At 38.3% G+C, this 17928-nt stretch overlaps 2 protein-coding genes across 2 annotated transcripts; one reads left to right on the top strand and one right to left on the bottom strand.

Annotated features, from left to right (window-relative positions):
- Positions 1-4404: 4404 nt before the first annotated feature.
- LOC143433346 (xylulose kinase) lies at positions 4405-12572 on the top strand. Its single transcript, XM_076910654.1, has 12 exons — positions 4405-4866; positions 7041-7123; positions 7683-7836; positions 8419-8598; positions 9257-9358; positions 9781-9912; positions 10515-10668; positions 10816-10960; positions 11287-11576; positions 11797-11894; positions 11998-12138; positions 12213-12572. The coding sequence occupies exons 1-12, from the start codon at positions 4813-4815 to the stop codon at positions 12282-12284; spliced, it is 1605 nt and encodes a 534-aa protein (XP_076766769.1). The 5' UTR covers positions 4405-4812; the 3' UTR covers positions 12285-12572.
- Positions 12573-12838: 266 nt separating this feature from the next.
- Sf3a1 (splicing factor 3A subunit 1) lies at positions 12839-16967 on the bottom strand. The gene is made up of 11 exons (XM_076910648.1): positions 16743-16967; positions 16008-16338; positions 15532-15691; positions 15170-15451; positions 14942-15052; positions 14694-14865; positions 13937-14620; positions 13737-13798; positions 13567-13674; positions 13322-13495; positions 12839-13083 (listed from the first exon to the last, which is right to left on the bottom strand). Exons 1-11 carry the CDS (start codon positions 16855-16857, stop codon positions 12982-12984), a joined length of 2301 nt encoding a protein of 766 aa, XP_076766763.1. The 5' UTR covers positions 16858-16967; the 3' UTR covers positions 12839-12981.
- Between the last annotated feature and the right edge of the window lie 961 nt (positions 16968-17928).

Genomic DNA, 17928 nt, shown 5'->3' with positions numbered 1-17928 from the left:
TCAACGCGCGTTAGCGATTCCACTTTACGAGCACCCACCGCCCGATCGGTGTGTACTACACAGATAAACGCAAGAAGGGACGTTATGGCATCGCGATATCAATTCACTTGTAATGACAGAGCCGTAGCCAGTCAGTCGGATGTCGGTTTCGAATGTGTGTGGGTGGAAGGTGATGGTGACGATCCAGGTCCGGCTTCGTTCTCCAACTTGTTGTTTATCAAGCTCCCCTTCGCATAACAAGCATCAAAACACTTGGCGCCCCACGCTGGAGCCGTCGTAGTCATCTTTCGCCCCAATGGTCGCTTCTACTTTTCGTGGGTACGCGGGGGTAGGCGCTGGCATGGGTTAAAACATGGGAACCGGGAGGGAGCAATCTCTATACGTACAGGCGCCGTCTCTATCCGCCGAAAAAATGAATTATCGTCCTGGATCCAGAGACACGGCGGCTCGATCGTTCGAATCACTATTCGATCCACAATTACCGCTTAACGAGATAAATTCTACTTCTTCGAGTATGCTTATCTAAACTCATCGACTACCGTATGAAACGACACTTTATGTAACTAACAAACACTCCTGGTGCTATCTGGTAAAAAATGAAAAGATAAATCCACACGCGCGAGTACACGGTTTTAATCATCGATCTATTTACGATTAACCCGGGTCACAGTAAGCGTATTCGAGCAGGGAAACTTTTCGTAGTAAACAGGTTCCGAAAGCATTTCTTTCCGATTGATCGATATTACATGAATCCTGCGAGGGCCATAAAACGAAACGTCGCCCAACGGAACAAACGTCGCCGCGTTGAAACAACCAGAGGAACGTGTTCCGGTTTCCCAGAATGGGGCCCCCACGGAAGGGTACGCGGACGGTAAAGACGCGCTGGCACCGTTCGCCAGCCGGTAAGTCCGGATTCGTAATTATTCCCGAACAAAACACACCACGCTATTGACGCGTCCCGCAATCGGGAATTTCATCTGACAATACCAAAAGCAAACATGTGTCGGTGTGTATAAAGGGAGACGCGAGATGCGGGTAGGACGAGGTAGAGTAGGGTAGGGCGCCCTCCTGCTTGGCGACCGATGAGCAACGTCCCACCCCCGTCGTGACGATACCACGATGCCAACAGAAGAAGTATTCTTGCATTGGTCGACGTCGCGGTCGTCGTCGTCGTCGTCGTCGTCGTCGCCGTTGTCGTCGTCGTCTTCGTCGTGGTGTCGTGGGTCGACCAGTGGCGGCGACGGTGTCGGCGACGCCGGCGACGTTCCACGGTTGGCGTCGAGGTTAGCGCCGGCCGGTCGCTGGAATCGGCGCCCGGCTGTCTCTTTCTCCCTTTCCATCTCGCTCTCCACGTTTCGTCCTGTCTGCACGAGAGAGCCGACCCTCGTTTCGTCGTTGTCCGTTCGACGGCGACGACGTGGCTTTGCCGGCTGTCGCCGACGCCATCCACCGCGCCGCGCCCCGTCGGGCTGCCTTCAACAGCCACCCCTATCGTCCCGTCCCTTTTTTCCGCCGCCCTGTCGATACCGCGATGTGTTTAGATAATGAAAGTCTACAGTTTCGAAAAAATTCCCTGCTCGAATCCTCCTTTTCCTGTTTTTACTTCCTACGATCGTGCCATTTTAACGCCCGTTGCGTTCTTTCGCACGCGTTAAACACGCATTCAACTCACTGTTGTAGGCGATGATCGCTCCCGGCGCTAATGCAAATCGTGTAACTTCATCAACGATCGAAACGTTCCTGCTTGGCGATTAATACCTTCGCCGAATGACTCACTGCTGCGTCAAATTGAAAACAGCTATATATACTTATTATGGATGCCGTGTTTTTTTGCGTCAAATTAGAAACTATAATTTGTCACGGATGACGCACTTTTGCGTGAGATCGGAAATTACTATCTACTTGTTACAGATAACGTACAGGATAAAGTGTTACTAGGAGTACTTCCTCTCTCGCTCTTTTTCTCTCTACTTCAGTTTTTATTTCTCGCATTAGATGTAAATTTCCATGCGAGCAATGGCATGGTATCGGGCAACTGTTTTCGGCGTAACTGTCCGAACGTAAAGGTTTTAATGGATGTTATTCCCCTTTCGTTTTATACCCCATTTTCTGGTGACGGAATGGCGATTTTATGCGTTACTTTGATTTATAGGGAAAATTGTACAACGCGATCAATTTATAATGCTTATGGAATAATTCTTCGTCAACGGTCTTTCTTGTGACCTCGTTTCGTTAAAAATAATCACGAATCTGTACTGTACATTTTGATGAGGTGAAATAAGAAAAATTGAATGAACCTAAGTAGAGTAGCCAATCGATTATGCCTATTGAACTACATTTTTTTTTATATACACTGGCATACAACCCTACAGGACGTACAACCAAATTGCGTAATACATTTCCGTCACAACATATCAATTAACACCCTATAGTACCCTAATATATATTAATACCCCATTCGTTTCCTGTTTCTCGATTAAAATAAATTTGAGAAAAAATGTATCGGAAGCAGCCAACGAAATACTACTAATTTTTCGACATCCAATTCCCGAAATACACGGTCGCGTGTTGCAACGTCAGCGGAACGTTCTCCAGTGTGGGCTTTCTCGGTAATTACATTTCCAGGCTCGCGTCGCGTAGTCAGAAATCATCGCTGGGCTCCGTGGGCAGAGCAAGATCGAAAGAAAGCTTTGCCAAACGACGAGCGAGCCGAGCCAGCGAAAGTTTCGCTCGATTGGTTGCGCGTCGGCCCGGTCCTCCTCGTCTCCGAGAAGCAGGGCGTCCGAAACTGCCCTGTCTCGACGCTGCCGGCTTCTCTCTATACGCGTCCTTCCCTCCGATCTCTTTCCTCGCGTACCCCTCACACCCGGTCCATCCTGGCGTCCCTTAACCCAAACCATTATCTGTACACCACGATTATAGGGCTACGGGACCGACAAACAGGCATGGGCCAGACCCCCTGGCACCCTGCTCGCAACCTCGCATCCCGTTTTCTTCCTCCTCTTCTCTTTTCACCCATCGTTTTCCTCTCCCGTTTACCGCGCGCTTCTACACCGTCACCGACTACGTAAACAAACCCGTGCATCGACTAACATAACTTAACAATCTCTGTCTCTCCCTCTCCCCACCACTATTCGCTACGCTGCTTCCCTCGTCATACTTTCGCCCCCTCCATCGAACACTGTGGTGCACTACCACAAGCGCGCACACGGTCCAGGTTATTGCTGCAACTGATTGCACCGCGATGCACCATGGACTCTACCACCCGATATAGGGCGGCGTCGTTACGTACCCGTCTTCAGGCTGCTCGTTTTCGTCTTTCGGAGAAAACGACGCCACACATTACACGGACAACGATACTTCCCGCAAATTATTATGGTTCCGCGTTCGTTCTTGATAATTGTTTTTCGGACAGACTTTATGCCCCTACTGGTATACATTTAATGGTCTTGGATAACGCGCGGAGCATTTTATTTTTACGCTACCTTCGGCCGCCCCGCGTCGTTTTCCGAACCGCGCTGCCCTCGACGAACCAAAGAATTTTCTTACATTTATTTAGTGTTAGTTTCGCTGGATGCTTTTCAAACCCGTATATGACCATAGTTTTCGTTGCGCTGAATATTATTGGAATAATTGTTACATGTTACAGACTTTTTTTAATCTAGTACACGCACTAACACGCACGTGTGATATGAGATGTATTAAACTATTATTTTATATATTTTTGCACGGATATTGTTGATCATAAGTTACTCATCATTTATTCCGATTGTAAAATCTAAATAAATACTATATAATACTGTCCGAATTTATCAATACAATATATACTTTGAATGCATATTAAAAATGTTATTGTTTAATTTTTCATTCGCGATTTTTTGCAAAACGAATAGCTTAATTCGAGTATGTGCAGTTTGTTACTTTTTTCGTGCTAGTAGAATGTCGTAGACGCGTCTATGCAGTATGCGTAGTTAGGAGTCAAACCGGTTTAAAAACCAGTATCGCGAAATCGATTAATGAAAAGAATTTTACTGCTAGATCGAACTCTGCAAAAAATATCAATATACATAAGCTGCTTTCTTCACAATACTATTCGAATGCTGTTTAATACCCTTTAAGTAACATCCATTGTCCTGCCATTGTAAATATAATTAATTTCTTAGAAAGGAAAAATATTGTATTGTAACAAGGTACACGTTCTCCGACGAGATATTGGATCTCGTTAATTTACCCTCCGGAATTTATGTTCATTTTCTGACAATGTTCGCATTCTCATCCAATTATCCCGCGAGAAGTTCTCAGCAGGTGCAATGCAGGTGCATGTTTACCGCGTACACCCACGCGATAGATCAGCCGGTAAAGAAATTCAGCGTTCAGAGATGAGAGAAAACCAGTATCGACGGAAACTTAACCTCTTCGTCGCGACGTACCATTTACACACGGATGTTGTGAAAACGTTGCAAAGGACAAGTAATACTAATTCAAGCAACTTTCCTGATATATTAATCTACCTTACGTAATGGACGGCGTTATATTATTAACAATAACGATAAGATTACTCCCATTTAGTCACTTTGCGGCGCGCAATGTATGCGAAACAGCGCGTAACGATGCCTGGGGTTCTGCTGAAAACGAGCGTATACCACGTACAGGCTAGATCGTTCGTACATTAGCCTTCTGAACATTAAAGAGGCGCACGGTCACGCGGTGAAGTGTATACGTTCTTCGAATCTATCGGCTCCGTAGCATTCTCACCACGCCGTATTCGTTGCTACGATTTCGTCGCATTGCGTGTCAGTCTACGGTTGAAATATGGGCGCTGCTTCGAACGTGACATACTTAGGGTTTGATCTCAGCACGCAGCAGGTAAATCCTTTAAAAACTCCAATATAATCTACACAGTTACGATCCGCTTTTTACCGCGAGTCGAACATCTGCTTCGAACGAGTGATCATCGATAGGCAATACCATCTTTCCACAAAAATGCTCTTATCGATGATACGAGACTGACGACAGTCTCGTGCATCGGAGTTCATTTCCCTCATCTTTACTTTCCTTCCGCCGTTTACTGCTGTTTTCAACTTTCTTACTTCCACCATTATAACTCTACGTACTATACGGAAGCGGCTACCGTAATCGTGTGCCAGCAAATCACAAAAAATTGACATTTGTTGCACCGACAAGTAGTTTATTCTTTCGTGCTTCAACGGTGTTTGGTAACTGGCTTCCACCGCACATCGTTTACTGCGCATGCCTCTAGTAACGCGCGTCTCTTTTTAAATCTATAGAAACATCGTTGCGTAAATAAAAAGAAATTTTCGATTAATTGTAGTTGAACAACAGCTTTGTTCGCTTTTAAAAGATTTGCGCAAGCTGTAATTGAAGAGGATATATGTATTCAGTCAGGACCAAACTAATAAATGAAAGAGGAATTCCTTCTTTTCATTAGCATTCATTATTTATTACTTCTTCCTATACTTTGAAAATCATATTATAAGTCACGATGATTTTACATTTAATTTTGACTCCAAAACATTAAATTTAAGTGTATCCAATGTGTTTTAGCTTCTCGATTTCCAATTATTTATCGTAATATATACACGTTGCATTATCTTTAGTCGCAAATATTTTGAAAACATTTCTCCAAGTTTCTAATTATGCAATACACGCGATTATATAATTATATAACTCCTTTCTGTGAAAACATTCAACGAAAGGAAAACTTTTTTTTCTTAAACAATGATAATTATGTAATAAAAATCAATATAATCGAATTAATGATAATTTCGCGTGCAAGAATAAATACAAATTGTTTATATATCTGGAAGAAATGTTGCAGACGACAGTTTACCAAATTGTCACGTAAATATATCTCTGTTGATTGATACGAACGTTTCGCAGCGTATGACATGCGCGCAAAGGGTCACAATTATCTAACTCAGCGATAACATTAAGTATTGAACGATACAGAGCAGAAAGAAAAAAAAAAGTGTATCTCGTTTGCAACGCGGAACACTAGGAGCGGTTCAGATGATAATTGAAATTGCAAAATACTCTTCTGCGTCTATCCCGTAAAAAGCAATTAATCGGGGAAACATTAATCATAAACGTAATAACGTAATCGATAATCGTCCAGTGCGATTTTAACCAGCTGATTAACTTTGTTTAAATAGAGCCCATCGTTTTAAAACAAGCGGCTGTGCATAAGAACTACAATCGCATTAATTCTCTAAACGAGAAACAAAACAAAACTATATACATACTGCATTATGAAAATATATGTTGCCACTTGTATATTTTAGAACAAAGAATGTTGGTATTAAAATTGTGCTTTCGTTGTCTTATCTTCTATCCTTTATTATAATATATGTAACAAACTTCTGAAAATTAAAGTAAATCAAGAATTTAGAACACTTTATAAACATCAGTAGATAAATATGAAAGTATAATGTGTTCTTATAAAATGTCTTATGACGGGAGCATAGTTCATTTAAATGCATAAAATTGTCTCTAAAAGTATAAATGAGGTTACTTTATTTACGTCAATCGAACGATAAAACGTCACAAATGCCTCTCAAAAGTCCGACAAAGCATAAATGCATATAATTACAACAATTAATGTTGTACAACTCAACGTACACATAATTGCTTTACATATAACTTTGCCGAGTCATATTTCCGACCTATTCAAGATTTTTTTTGTAAACGAATTTACGAAACATCAATTAATCAAATTCCGTCTAATTTTGAGTGAGAAGAGCGTGGCACGTGTACATACGTATATCCATACGACAGAAATCGAAGTGCTATTATGAATTTCAGATTTCCCACTAAATTTTGAAATAGATACCTTGTAAAATAACGTAGTTAATTGACCTTGCCGCGAGTGGATAAGTACGGTTCCTGTTCCCATACAGCCTTGTTGCTACGTAATTTATTCGACTTTTAATATAATAAACCGTGAAGTAGCCCGGAATTGTGAATTTAATAGAAGTATCAGCGAGAAGAAAAGATTAATAAATATCTTTCGGCATTTGCAGTTAAAAGCGGTAGTCGCTGATAATAATCTCAACATTCTCCATGAAACCAACGTACAATTCGACAACGATCTTCCAGAGTTTAGGTATGTTTAATCATCCCATCTCCATGCACACGTCCACGTATTACAACCATTTATTTTTAGCGCGTTTCTACTTTTTTTAAATATTTCTTTGCTATACTACTTTCCACACGAAATTATAAATATATATACATAAATAATTTTAATATCGATACCTCTTCGTTTTAACTATAAAATGTACATTTATTTACATATTTCGTAATATATTACACGTTCCAGTGTACTCCAGTCTAACTAATAAATAATCTGAAAATGTTATTAATTTATTTATGCGTCCCCTCTTTAATATCTCGTTAAGAGAAGATAATGGCTAATAAAATATGATTTCAAAGAAACCAGATATATCTTTCTCGGATGAATTTTTACAAGAAATTTTTGACTCCCCACTACTTATCCGGTCTGATGATTTTCATAGAAGAAATAACTAGAGCATAGAACGTCTTCTGTACTCTAATCGTACCAATTGATCGACAATTAAGTTACAACTTACGATCTTATTGAAACTGTGTATTCGAGTTCCTTTTTTTGTTTTATTTAATTGTTAAAAATTCGACTATTTTAGGACGTATGGCGGCGTAATTCAGAAAAAAGGAGAGCCGCACGTGGTCGTGGCTCACAGTTTGATGTGGGTTAAGGCTGTGGACATGATCCTTGACAAATTACGCGTGTGCGGCGTCGATTTTAGCAAGGTGGCCGCTATTTCCGGATGCGCGCAGGTAAAAGAACGTTTCTAAACGTCCGAATGATGAAATACAAATGTCACCGGTCGTAAATTGTACTACGGACGGTAAATCAGCCTTTTCAATCTCCTCTACCTCAATTAAGCTTCCCAACAAAACGATACGTAAGATTGCTAATGAAGCTATAAATTTTTAAAAAATCTCTACGTAAAATTCATAATGCTTCAGGAATGGCAAACCACTTTTTTTCATTCTTATTTCTAAGAAGCAATTTAAATATACCGGTGAATCACATCAGTTTCTACGTAATATAAATAATTTAAATAGTAAACAAATTTATCAGAATAAAATTGTGACTCTATCCTTGCTTCTTTTTTTTTCAATTCTAATTGTTCAAGCGATACTTAATTTGCTATATATTGACGTGTTTTACATGAACGTATGCAGGCAAAAAGTTTGACATAAAAATGCAATAAAAAGTTTCGTGTCTTTTGCCTCGTGTAACTCGGGCGTCCAAGAAAATTTCGCAACGCGCGACCCTTATAAACGCGAGCATTTTACCGTGGCTTAAAAAAAAGTACGGATGATAATGTGTTATCTTTGTTCATTAATACACAGCAACATGGCACAGTTTACTGGGGCAAGGGCAGTCGAAATCAGTTACAGAAATTGGATCCCACGAAATTCTTACACGAGCAACTGGTCACCTCGTTTTCGGTGTCACAGTCACCTGTGTGGATGGATTCCAGCACCACCAGAGAATGCAAGATTCTGGAGGAGATCGTGGGTGGCCCTCAAGTATGCCACCTCAAGTTCTCTCTTTCGCTTAATACCGTAAAATGAATATCCCTCCCTCTCTCTTAGCTTCGCTCGTTAAATAAGTTCGATCGAAACACGGGCACGATCGTGCCACGACTGCGATTCCGTTTCTAATTTTATTTTTAGACGGAAGTCATCCGCGATACTCATTTTACTTATTATTAACCGATCGTTATCGTACCTTCGATCGAAAACTTTTCGAAATTCACCGATCCCCATGCATATTCATCGATGTCAACGAATTAATTTGCAATTTGCATAATCCGCAAACCCAGCCAGCCGATTATACCTTTTATCACGACCTCTGATCGCGTCTGTCCATGGGTTATATATCTTCGCGCGTCTCGATGTTTTCCACAAAAAAAAAAAAAAGAACCGATTCCCGTTTCGTTGTTTGCTATCTCTAAATCTATTAAAAAGCTGACTCTGCGGTTGCGATTAATTAAATATCTCATTGATTTTACTGCCTGTAGTTAAGAATGAATTTGCTCACCGCGATAAGTGGAGCCAAAAAGAAACGTCGATGGGCATCATCTGGTAGCGTACATATATTAGAACGTCGATAGAGGATCGTGGTTGCAACGAGAAACAAACTGATTTATAATTAATCAACGTAACGACCCGTCGTGATTTACAGAAATTAGCGGAGATAACGGGATCACGGGCGTACGAAAGGTTCTCAGGGCCGCAGATTGCGAAAATAGCACGGACCAGACCGGAAGCGTACAGCAGCACAGAGGTATAACGTCCGAAATTTACGTTACACCGGATTCGTTGCGAGAAATTCGGAACGACTATCGGCATATCGATCAAAGCACCGTACTTGATACGCGTCAACTTCTGTATCGAGTTCGTTTTAGTGCGTTTTTAAAGATCAATGCGTACCGTTTCGTTCGGTATTACTTCTGTATTCCTCCTTTGCATTTTAAGTTAAACAACAAAAATTTGTTTATTCCGAAGCACGTTTTACTTCACGGCAGCACGGCAAATTAAAATAGCCGATAGAACTGATTACTCGCGGTGTCTCGCAATGCCTTTTTTAAAGTATCGAGAAATTCTATTTATGGAGATGCCTAGCGCGAATAAAATTATAACGGGTTATGCAAAAACATATTCGTCACTGATACTCATTCTATGTTATGAAATGTGTTTTTCTTTCAGAGGATCTCTTTGGTCAGCAGTTTCCTTGGTTCCTTGTTTTTGGGCGATTTCGCGCCCATTGATTGGTCCGATGGCTCTGGAATGAACTTGTTAAATATTCATACAAAAGACTGGGATGACGTCCTATTAGAGGTAGAATATCGCTCGATAATTATTACATTTCTACCGGACATTATTTATAGACAGAGGTTATTTCGAAACAGAGTGTGATACCGCCTCGTGAAGTCATTTCGCGATTATTGATACGAATGCGTGAACTTTGCATATTTGAACTTGCGTTATTAGTTTTAATTATTTAAATTGTTTCCTAATATTCCAAATTTTTCAAGCTTCGATTGTTCGAAGGTTCAAAAATTGTTTTATATTAAAAATGAAGAAATTTCAATATAAGAAAAGCTCAGCTATTTGAAGTATGGTGAAAGCTTGATCATCTAATTCGTTAGTCACCAACAGAAACTAAAATGTAGTTAAGTAACATGTATTTTCGAAACGGTAGTTTTCTCCTTAAAAAACAACAAACTAATGAAGGCACAATTAATTTGAAAGTATATCAATATATAAATTAATGCGGTGAATTCAGAACTTACGTAACTATCTTTCCTTCCTCTGAGCCGCCAATAACTCCGACAAACAGTTCCTATAATTATCAACAATACAAAGCAAAACACAATATGAAGAAAAAAGAAAATTTTTCTTTAATGAATACACCGTTGTACGAACCATTATTTATTTAGGCTTGCGGTCCAAATTTGCGAGAAAAGCTCGGAAAACCAGTTTCGTCGTGCAGCGATATCGGTCCAATTTCGTCTTATTTCGTTGAAAGATTCGGCTTCGACGAAACGTGCAGGATAACTGCATTCACAGGCGACAATTCAGGTTCTTTAATGGGTAAGCGTACAATCGTTAATCTTACAGTTCCAGCGTGAATAATTCTCTGTTAATCTATACTCATCACTTCGCCTTTTAACGATAATTGTCTTTACAAATATCCATACAAATACTTTTTCGATTCGTAATTTGTTCATTGATTTATAGGGATGAGGCTGAAAGAAGGAGACATCGCCTGCAGTTTGGGAACAAGTGATACTCTGTTTCTGTGGTTGAACAAACCAAAAACTGCTTTAGATGGACATATCTTTTGCAACCCCCTCGCCGATAAAGCTTATATGGCTTTGCTTGTGTAAATGACTATTTTTTTCCTTTCATTATAATAAGACAGAATTTTCTTAGAACACTATTACCTTAAAATGAATTGATGAAAAATCAAAATATTCTAAAACTTTAGATTATCTAACAAGTCAAAGAAATAAATAAAACAGAAGTTTACATTGGGCAATCTAGAACTAGAAAACTTTCAGATATTAATAGGAAAAGATTTGTTCAAGGAAGGGAATAATAGTAAATATGAATTAAGAAAGATAAATTAATTGACAATGGTAGTATGTTTCGAGTAACACGTTCATGTAGAACTGAAATATCCTAAAGTAAAGCAATGTGAATTCTTAGCTTCAAGAATGGTTCACTGACACGGGAAAGAATACGCGACAGTGCGGCACAAGGCAGTTGGCAAATTTTCAACGAGTTACTGGAAAGCACTCCGCGGGGTAATTTTGGGAATTTAGGTTTATACTTTGACGCACAAGAAATTTTACCATTTGTCATTGGCGATCATCGGTTCAACAAGGCGAACGAGAAAATATCGCGTTACAGCTCTAAGGAGGTAGAGGTGAGAGCCCTTATCGAAGGTCAGTTTGTTGCGAAAAGGGCTCACGCTGAGGATTTCGGCCTTGTAGTCGGTAAGTGAAGTATTCTCTGCAATTTTCTTACATTTCACCTGCATCTAATCATTTCAAACATGCTTACTTCAAATTTATTTTACGAATGAATGTAATTCACACAAAAACACAAAAATATACCTTGCAAAATTTCGACATTTTTTGAAGTAGAAAAATATCGGTAGAGGAATTTTTAACGAAAGAAAACACTTTTTTATATTCCCCTTTCTGCTATTTATAGGACCAAATACACGCATTATTGCAACTGGGGGTGCATCCGCGAATAAAGCAATACTACAAGTACTTTCTGATGTTTTCAATTCACCAGTGTACATATTGGTAATGATTTCGGTTTTCTACTGCCATTCTATAATATTAAAATTTACATCATTGAACTACTGAATATTCAATGTTTTAATTACTTATAAATTCTGTTTAATAGGAAATAGCTAATTCAGCTGTAATGGGTGCAGTCTATCAAGCAAAGCACGTTTTGTTGCGAAATGAATGCAATTTCGATGAAATCACGCGTTGCTTGCCAGAACCAACACTCGCGTGTCGTCCTTACGATGACGCAGACTCGGTAAGTTACATCAAATTACAACCTCGCATTGTTCGAAAAAAGAAATTCTTAATCGTGTCACTTTTGATTTTTAGATATACAAATCAATGGTTATACGCTACCGAAGAATTGTAGAGCAAATTAAAAATAAAACTAATCGAAAGTAAAGTATATAAACGTTATAAATACAAAACGCAAAAACATTCTAAACATGAGGCCTTCGATAATGCATAATACTAGATAATATGAAAAACATTGTTGCATTTAGAACGTTGTATAACTCGATAATATTTATAGAGTTTTATTCTGACAGATTTTTATACGATACTTTTTAAAGTAATATTTAGAGTACTGCTTTTATAAATGAATAGAAAATGTTCGAAATGTCCAAGTAGAATATTCTGAATCTCTAATGCAAGGTGAAAAGACGACGGCTTTTACGAAAAACTTGCCACGCTAATGTGAACACGATATTTCCAATATTTTGCAAGTGTCCGTTCAACGAATTGCTAAATTAATCTAGCTAATTAAATCTCACTAATACCTTACCAATAAAAGTACAAGGTAATCTAAAAGTGCAATTTTTAAAACAAGATCTAAGCTTATATAAATAATTTATATTTGTGTCTTTATAAATTTTATTATATTATATATTATTAATTTATTAAATGCTAACTTATTATAATTATAGATCAAGAAAAATACAATAAGAAATGTAAAGTTTTTATTTAATTAAAGGTGTATTTTATTTCTCTGTTAACAGTGTTCTTACCTTTTTAATGTTTTAATATGAAGTAAATTAAGAGCATTACACAAAGGAAATGTGAAAGTTTTTAAATGTCATTAATTACACATTTTCCCGTTTTACTTTTTCCTACCACCTCTCTCCTTTGGTAAAAGATTAATTACATTGCCCGATGCTAAATTGTAATATGCAAGACTGTTGCTGTCTTTGAAGAACATTCCCTGAAAGTAAATATAATAAAAAATATATATCCGCCCACACTTTGCATTAAGCCACAACTAGCGACGAGATCAAGCACATTGAAAGCAGATTTCGAACTTAGCTAAATTTTGCGTACATAAGGAAACGAAGGTACAACGAAGGTGCAACAAAGACTCGAGATGTAGCCGAAAGAGCTAAAGACGCTAAATATTGACAAAATAACACCAATGTGACTAAAATTATCACGAAATATCATACCTCGTATTGTAACTTCTGCTTGCCAGGTGGCATGCCAGTTTGCTCGTGAATAAGAGCTTTCATTGTCGCCACGGTATCGCTCAATTGCAAAGTAATGTTTAATGTCTGGCCATTCAACTTCCATTCTGCTTTTTCTGTCATCATCGGTACAGCAATGTTTAGTTGTACAGGACCCTAAAGAGACAAAAAGTGTTCGTAATAAATTTTTATCATGAGTATAAATATTCAATATCGAAGTGAATTACCTTATTCCTGGCTAAGAATTGTTGTTCCGGAATCAAAGAATCTTCAGTTCTTAATTTCTTAGTTTGAGGTTCCTCCTCCATAGGTTCAGCAGTATGTTTCAATCCAATCTAGAAAAGATCAATAAAATATTAGTTAAAAGATACATATTATTTACTTTATAAATACTTACAGCAGATGTCATTGGAGGTTGCATAGGTGGTGGTGTTGGCATAAATGGCGACATTGCTGGTGCTAGAAATGAAAGTTAGCTATGATTAATACTATATGTTATAAATACATATCCAATATTTATATTATGTATAATCGCGTAATGTAAAATAAAAACCAGCAGAAATGTATTGAAAAAAGAAAATCATTAAAATTACTTACTCATAAGCGGTGGTGGTCGTATCGGAGGCATAGGAGCCATCATCATCATCGGTGCTTGCGGCATCATCGGTTGAGGAATACCCATAGTAGGCATGCTCATAGTCGGTGGCGGTGGTGGTTGGGTCGGAACTGGTACTGGTTTTGGAGCTGGCGGTTTGGGTGGTGCTTTCAATGTGGCCTGCGGTTTCGAAGCAGCAGCAGCCATATGTGACAGCTCAGCAGCGCGATTAGCAGGTTTCGGCCCGATCTTTTCTTTCTCTTCGTCCGGGAGAAGCCCCTTCACTTTATGTATCTGATGAATTTGCTCTTCCAAGGTGATATTTGCTCTAGCAGCTCTAGTCGCTGCTTCAACACTCGACGTGTGTCCGTCCCATGTGACTTTGTCGTCTTTCTTCTTATCTTCTTCTCCGATCTTTTTACCAATTGCGGTTTCTTCATCACCGACACCGAAGATATCGGTACGTCTCTCAGCTAGTTGCTTCAAGCTAGCTTCGATCGCCGTACCAGGCGCAAATACCGTTTCTTGTGCCAATTTATCGAGATGCTTGTCTCTCTGTTCTACCCAACGTGGATCCAGTAGACCGATACGCATGTGTTCTTGAACTTTACTCGCGGGTATACGTTCTCCGGTGATTGGAGATATCAAATATTCATCAGGTGGTACAGGTCGCGCAGTCTTAGTTCCTGTAAAAGTAAATACATTGTAATTTCTTAATCGGTTAATATACACAGTGCCTACATTTCTTTTTTTATTTACCGTGTTGTTTAGGATCATATCCTTTCTTTACTACTACATTTCCTGGAGTAGGTGGCAACGGTGGAGGTTGCATGTTATTACTGTCACGTGGCTTTGATTCTTTCGATTTATGAGTGTCACCTGGAGGTGATACATCATCTTCATCGCTTGAATCCTCCTCCATATCTTGTACCTTAAAATATAAGCATATTATGGTTTATGAAGCTGCACAGTTGATTTTTGTTTCGATAAATGTATAAAATGCTTACTTGATTATTATCTTTTGCCCGATCTTTCTCACCCTCGTTGCGATTTTGCATATCATCCTCTCCATCACTGTCGATTTGCATTTCGACATCTTCACCTTCTTCTATTCTCTCCTAAAAGTTTAACAAATTATCAGATGTAAGATAAATAAAAAAATTGTTCAAAACTGTAAATACGTTAAAACATTTCAACATAATATCAACGCATTTAATATAACTTGTATCAGGTACCTGCATAAGAACTCGAGCGCCAACTTCGTCTGGCGTTGTTGGCGCTGGGAAATTTCCAACTTCGAATTGTTGGTAATCGACAGTCTCGACTACAACGAAATCATGCCAATCAATTTGTGCGTAAGCGACTCTTTCACGTTCCAATTCCTCTTCCTCTTTGCGTCTTTGAGCTTCTTGATACTTCAGCCATTCAGCGCGATATTTAACTTGTTCTAAAATTTTATCCATGTTAGCCACTTCATCGCGCAGACGTGGTAACAGATCTTTCGGTGGAATTAATACCTATAAATTTACATTACTTTAAGAAATCAGGTATACGTTAATATCTAATTACGAAAAAAAATAAGTAAATTACGTCTTACTTTTGTATATTGCTCTAAGAGTTTTGTAAAGTACTGAAACAAGGAATGTTGAGGTCGTAAGAAATCAAACTGAAAATTTCTCTGTTCTCGATTCATTAGATTAGTTAAAAACTGACGACCATTACGAGCAACAAATTGTGCTGTTAATTTTACAATATCCCTAAAAAGTCAAAGAAAACAAATTTATATTTATTCAATGTATTCCCTTACACAGGGTATACCATTTTAATATTCGAATGTGATTATCTCAAATTAAGATGACTACGAATATCTGACTTCATATATTTATTACTTTAAACAATATCTCAAATGAAAGTTCTCTTTCAAGGGGGAGATTTTGTGGAACGCGCAATTACATTTTAGACAGACGCATCTCTAAAATTTCAAGTATGTTTGAAATAATCACAGGGGAAAATTAAAATGAAACAGCCTTTACAGTTACGTAAGGGAGAGGGATATTTGATTAAAACACGTACAGATCCAAAGCTGAGATAGATGGTGGATCTGCGATAAATTCAAATTCAGCGGGTGGATCTTTCGGAATAAATGGTTGTTCAACTTGTTTCAAAATTTCTTGCTGCTTCTGATGAGCAGCAAGATTAACTGCTTTCCCAGGCCCGGATCCTATAGTAGGCTCCTGACCTTTCCCTTCTTTAAATTCTTTCACCTTATGCTGGTAATAAGCATGGTACGGATCGCCAAAATTTAAGAAATTAAACTTCGAGTTTCCCAGCTCATTTTGTCTGATTCTCGACTCAAACTCTGGCCCATTTCTAGCTACAAAACTGGCGGTCTTGTCAACGATATCTAAATTTCATACATAAGGAAAGCTACATAAGTACCAACGTATCAATCGAAAATCTGAAATACAAAAGCGTACATATAAAGCGTACAACTATATAATGCATCCTAAAAACCTGATGGAACTATATATTAGATCATTGACCTTATAATAGCAAAATATAAATAGAATTATGCTGTTTTAAATTAAATTGTTCAAATGCATGGACATTTTCAGGATGGTGTAGAAATAATTCTCAAGTAACCTTGCAGTTAACCTCTTCATTACTTCAATATACAATACTCACGTATACACATTTATTATGGAAATCTCCATAATTTCATCAAGCATTGTTATCAAAAAATTACCAGAATATAAATGTTTTACTTTAGTTATTATTAACAACAAATTACGTATAGTCAAAGGATACTTCTAACCTCCGGTGGAGGATAAATGATGCCAACGATCGGCTGAGATGAAGGAGCAGTATTTTCCTCATTCTCTGTCGCCGGTGGCTGTGGAATAGCAACTTCTTGAGCAGGCATTCTGCTTGATGTTTCTTTATTTACTTAATTTAACGAAAAGACTAATATTTTCCATTAGTTATCACAACACACATTTTCAAAACGTAGCACAACGTTAGTATACAGAGTGAGATCTCAATCAGTGTCTTCGGTAGCTTTTTCCTTGCTCGCGGCGTCATCTCTGTAAAAAGTACTCAAATTGTACGCACAGCATTACCGACAGCGAAGTAAACTGCTGACAGAGTGGTATCGCCATCTCTGTGAGTAAATCTGAAATTAAAAATTGAATAGTTTGGACAATTTTTGCAAAGATGGCGCCATTAGTACTTAATTTGTGGATGGGTGGTCGTTGGCCACAATATTTTCTTCTAATTAACTTTCACGTTGGATGGCTTTTATATAACAATTTTATTTAACAGCAACAAGTCTTTACAATTAAGGTAAACTGAAGTAGAAGCTTAGAAATACAAATCTAGATTTGGCAAAGGCAAATTGTGATGTGTACTCTTTGATGGCGTAGAAATAAGTGAATAATTAATTTGAAAAGCGTAGAAATTTGAAAGACGTCGCAAACGAGAGTCTCTTTTTTATAGATGGCGTGAATTAATTTTGAAACAATTTCCTAACGAAAATGTACCCTCCGAGGAGCGGAAGTAGATGGCTGTGAATGTGTCTGCTTATATGAGGAAGTCGGTAACGTCGATAACGCCACAAATTTGTGGCGTTATCAACTTTCGCATCTCAGCAAACACATTCACTGCCATCTACTTCCGCTCCTCGAGAGGTACATTTTCGATAGGAAATTGTTTCAAAATTAATTCGCGTTATCTATAAAAAAGAGACTCTCCTTCGCTACGTTTTACAAATTTATTATTCACTTATTACTGCGCCATCAAAGACAACAGACAAAAGTTTCCTTTATAAAATCAGTTTATCTAATTTGTTAAACACTTTTATTTGTTAAATAAAATTATTATGTAAAAGCAAGCGACGTGAAAGTTAATTAGAAGAAATTATAGTAATCAAGATCAACAATAACGCTATGCGAACAGTTTGAGCACTTCTCACAGAGGTGGCGCCACTATTCTATGA

Source organism: Xylocopa sonorina, chromosome 2, assembly GCF_050948175.1.
Source record: "Xylocopa sonorina isolate GNS202 chromosome 2, iyXylSono1_principal, whole genome shotgun sequence".
Lineage (NCBI taxonomy): Eukaryota > Metazoa > Arthropoda > Insecta > Hymenoptera > Apidae > Xylocopa > Xylocopa sonorina.
Note: the sequence above shows the minus strand (reverse complement) of the source record. Positions and strands in the feature narration are given on the sequence as shown.

Excerpts from the sequence above, each read along its gene's own strand:
- LOC143433346 (XM_076910654.1), top strand. The coding sequence starts at position 4,813 with ATGGGCGCTGCTTCGAACGTGACATACTTAGGGTTTGATCTCAGCACG. Across the intron at positions 4,867-7,040 it reads TTGATCTCAGCACGCAGCAG|TTAAAAGCGGTAGTCGCTGA; the intron begins GTAAATCCTTTA and ends CGGCATTTGCAG. Across the intron at positions 10,669-10,815 it reads CAATTCAGGTTCTTTAATGG|GGATGAGGCTGAAAGAAGGA; the intron begins GTAAGCGTACAA and ends ATTGATTTATAG.
- Sf3a1 (XM_076910648.1), bottom strand. The coding sequence starts at position 16,857 with ATGCCTGCTCAAGAAGTTGCTATTCCACAGCCACCGGCGACAGAGAAT. Across the intron at positions 14,866-14,941 it reads GGGCAAAAGATAATAATCAA|GTACAAGATATGGAGGAGGA; the intron begins GTAAGCATTTTA and ends TTATATTTTAAG. Across the intron at positions 13,496-13,566 it reads AATTCTTAGCCAGGAATAAG|GGTCCTGTACAACTAAACAT; the intron begins GTAATTCACTTC and ends TTGTCTCTTTAG.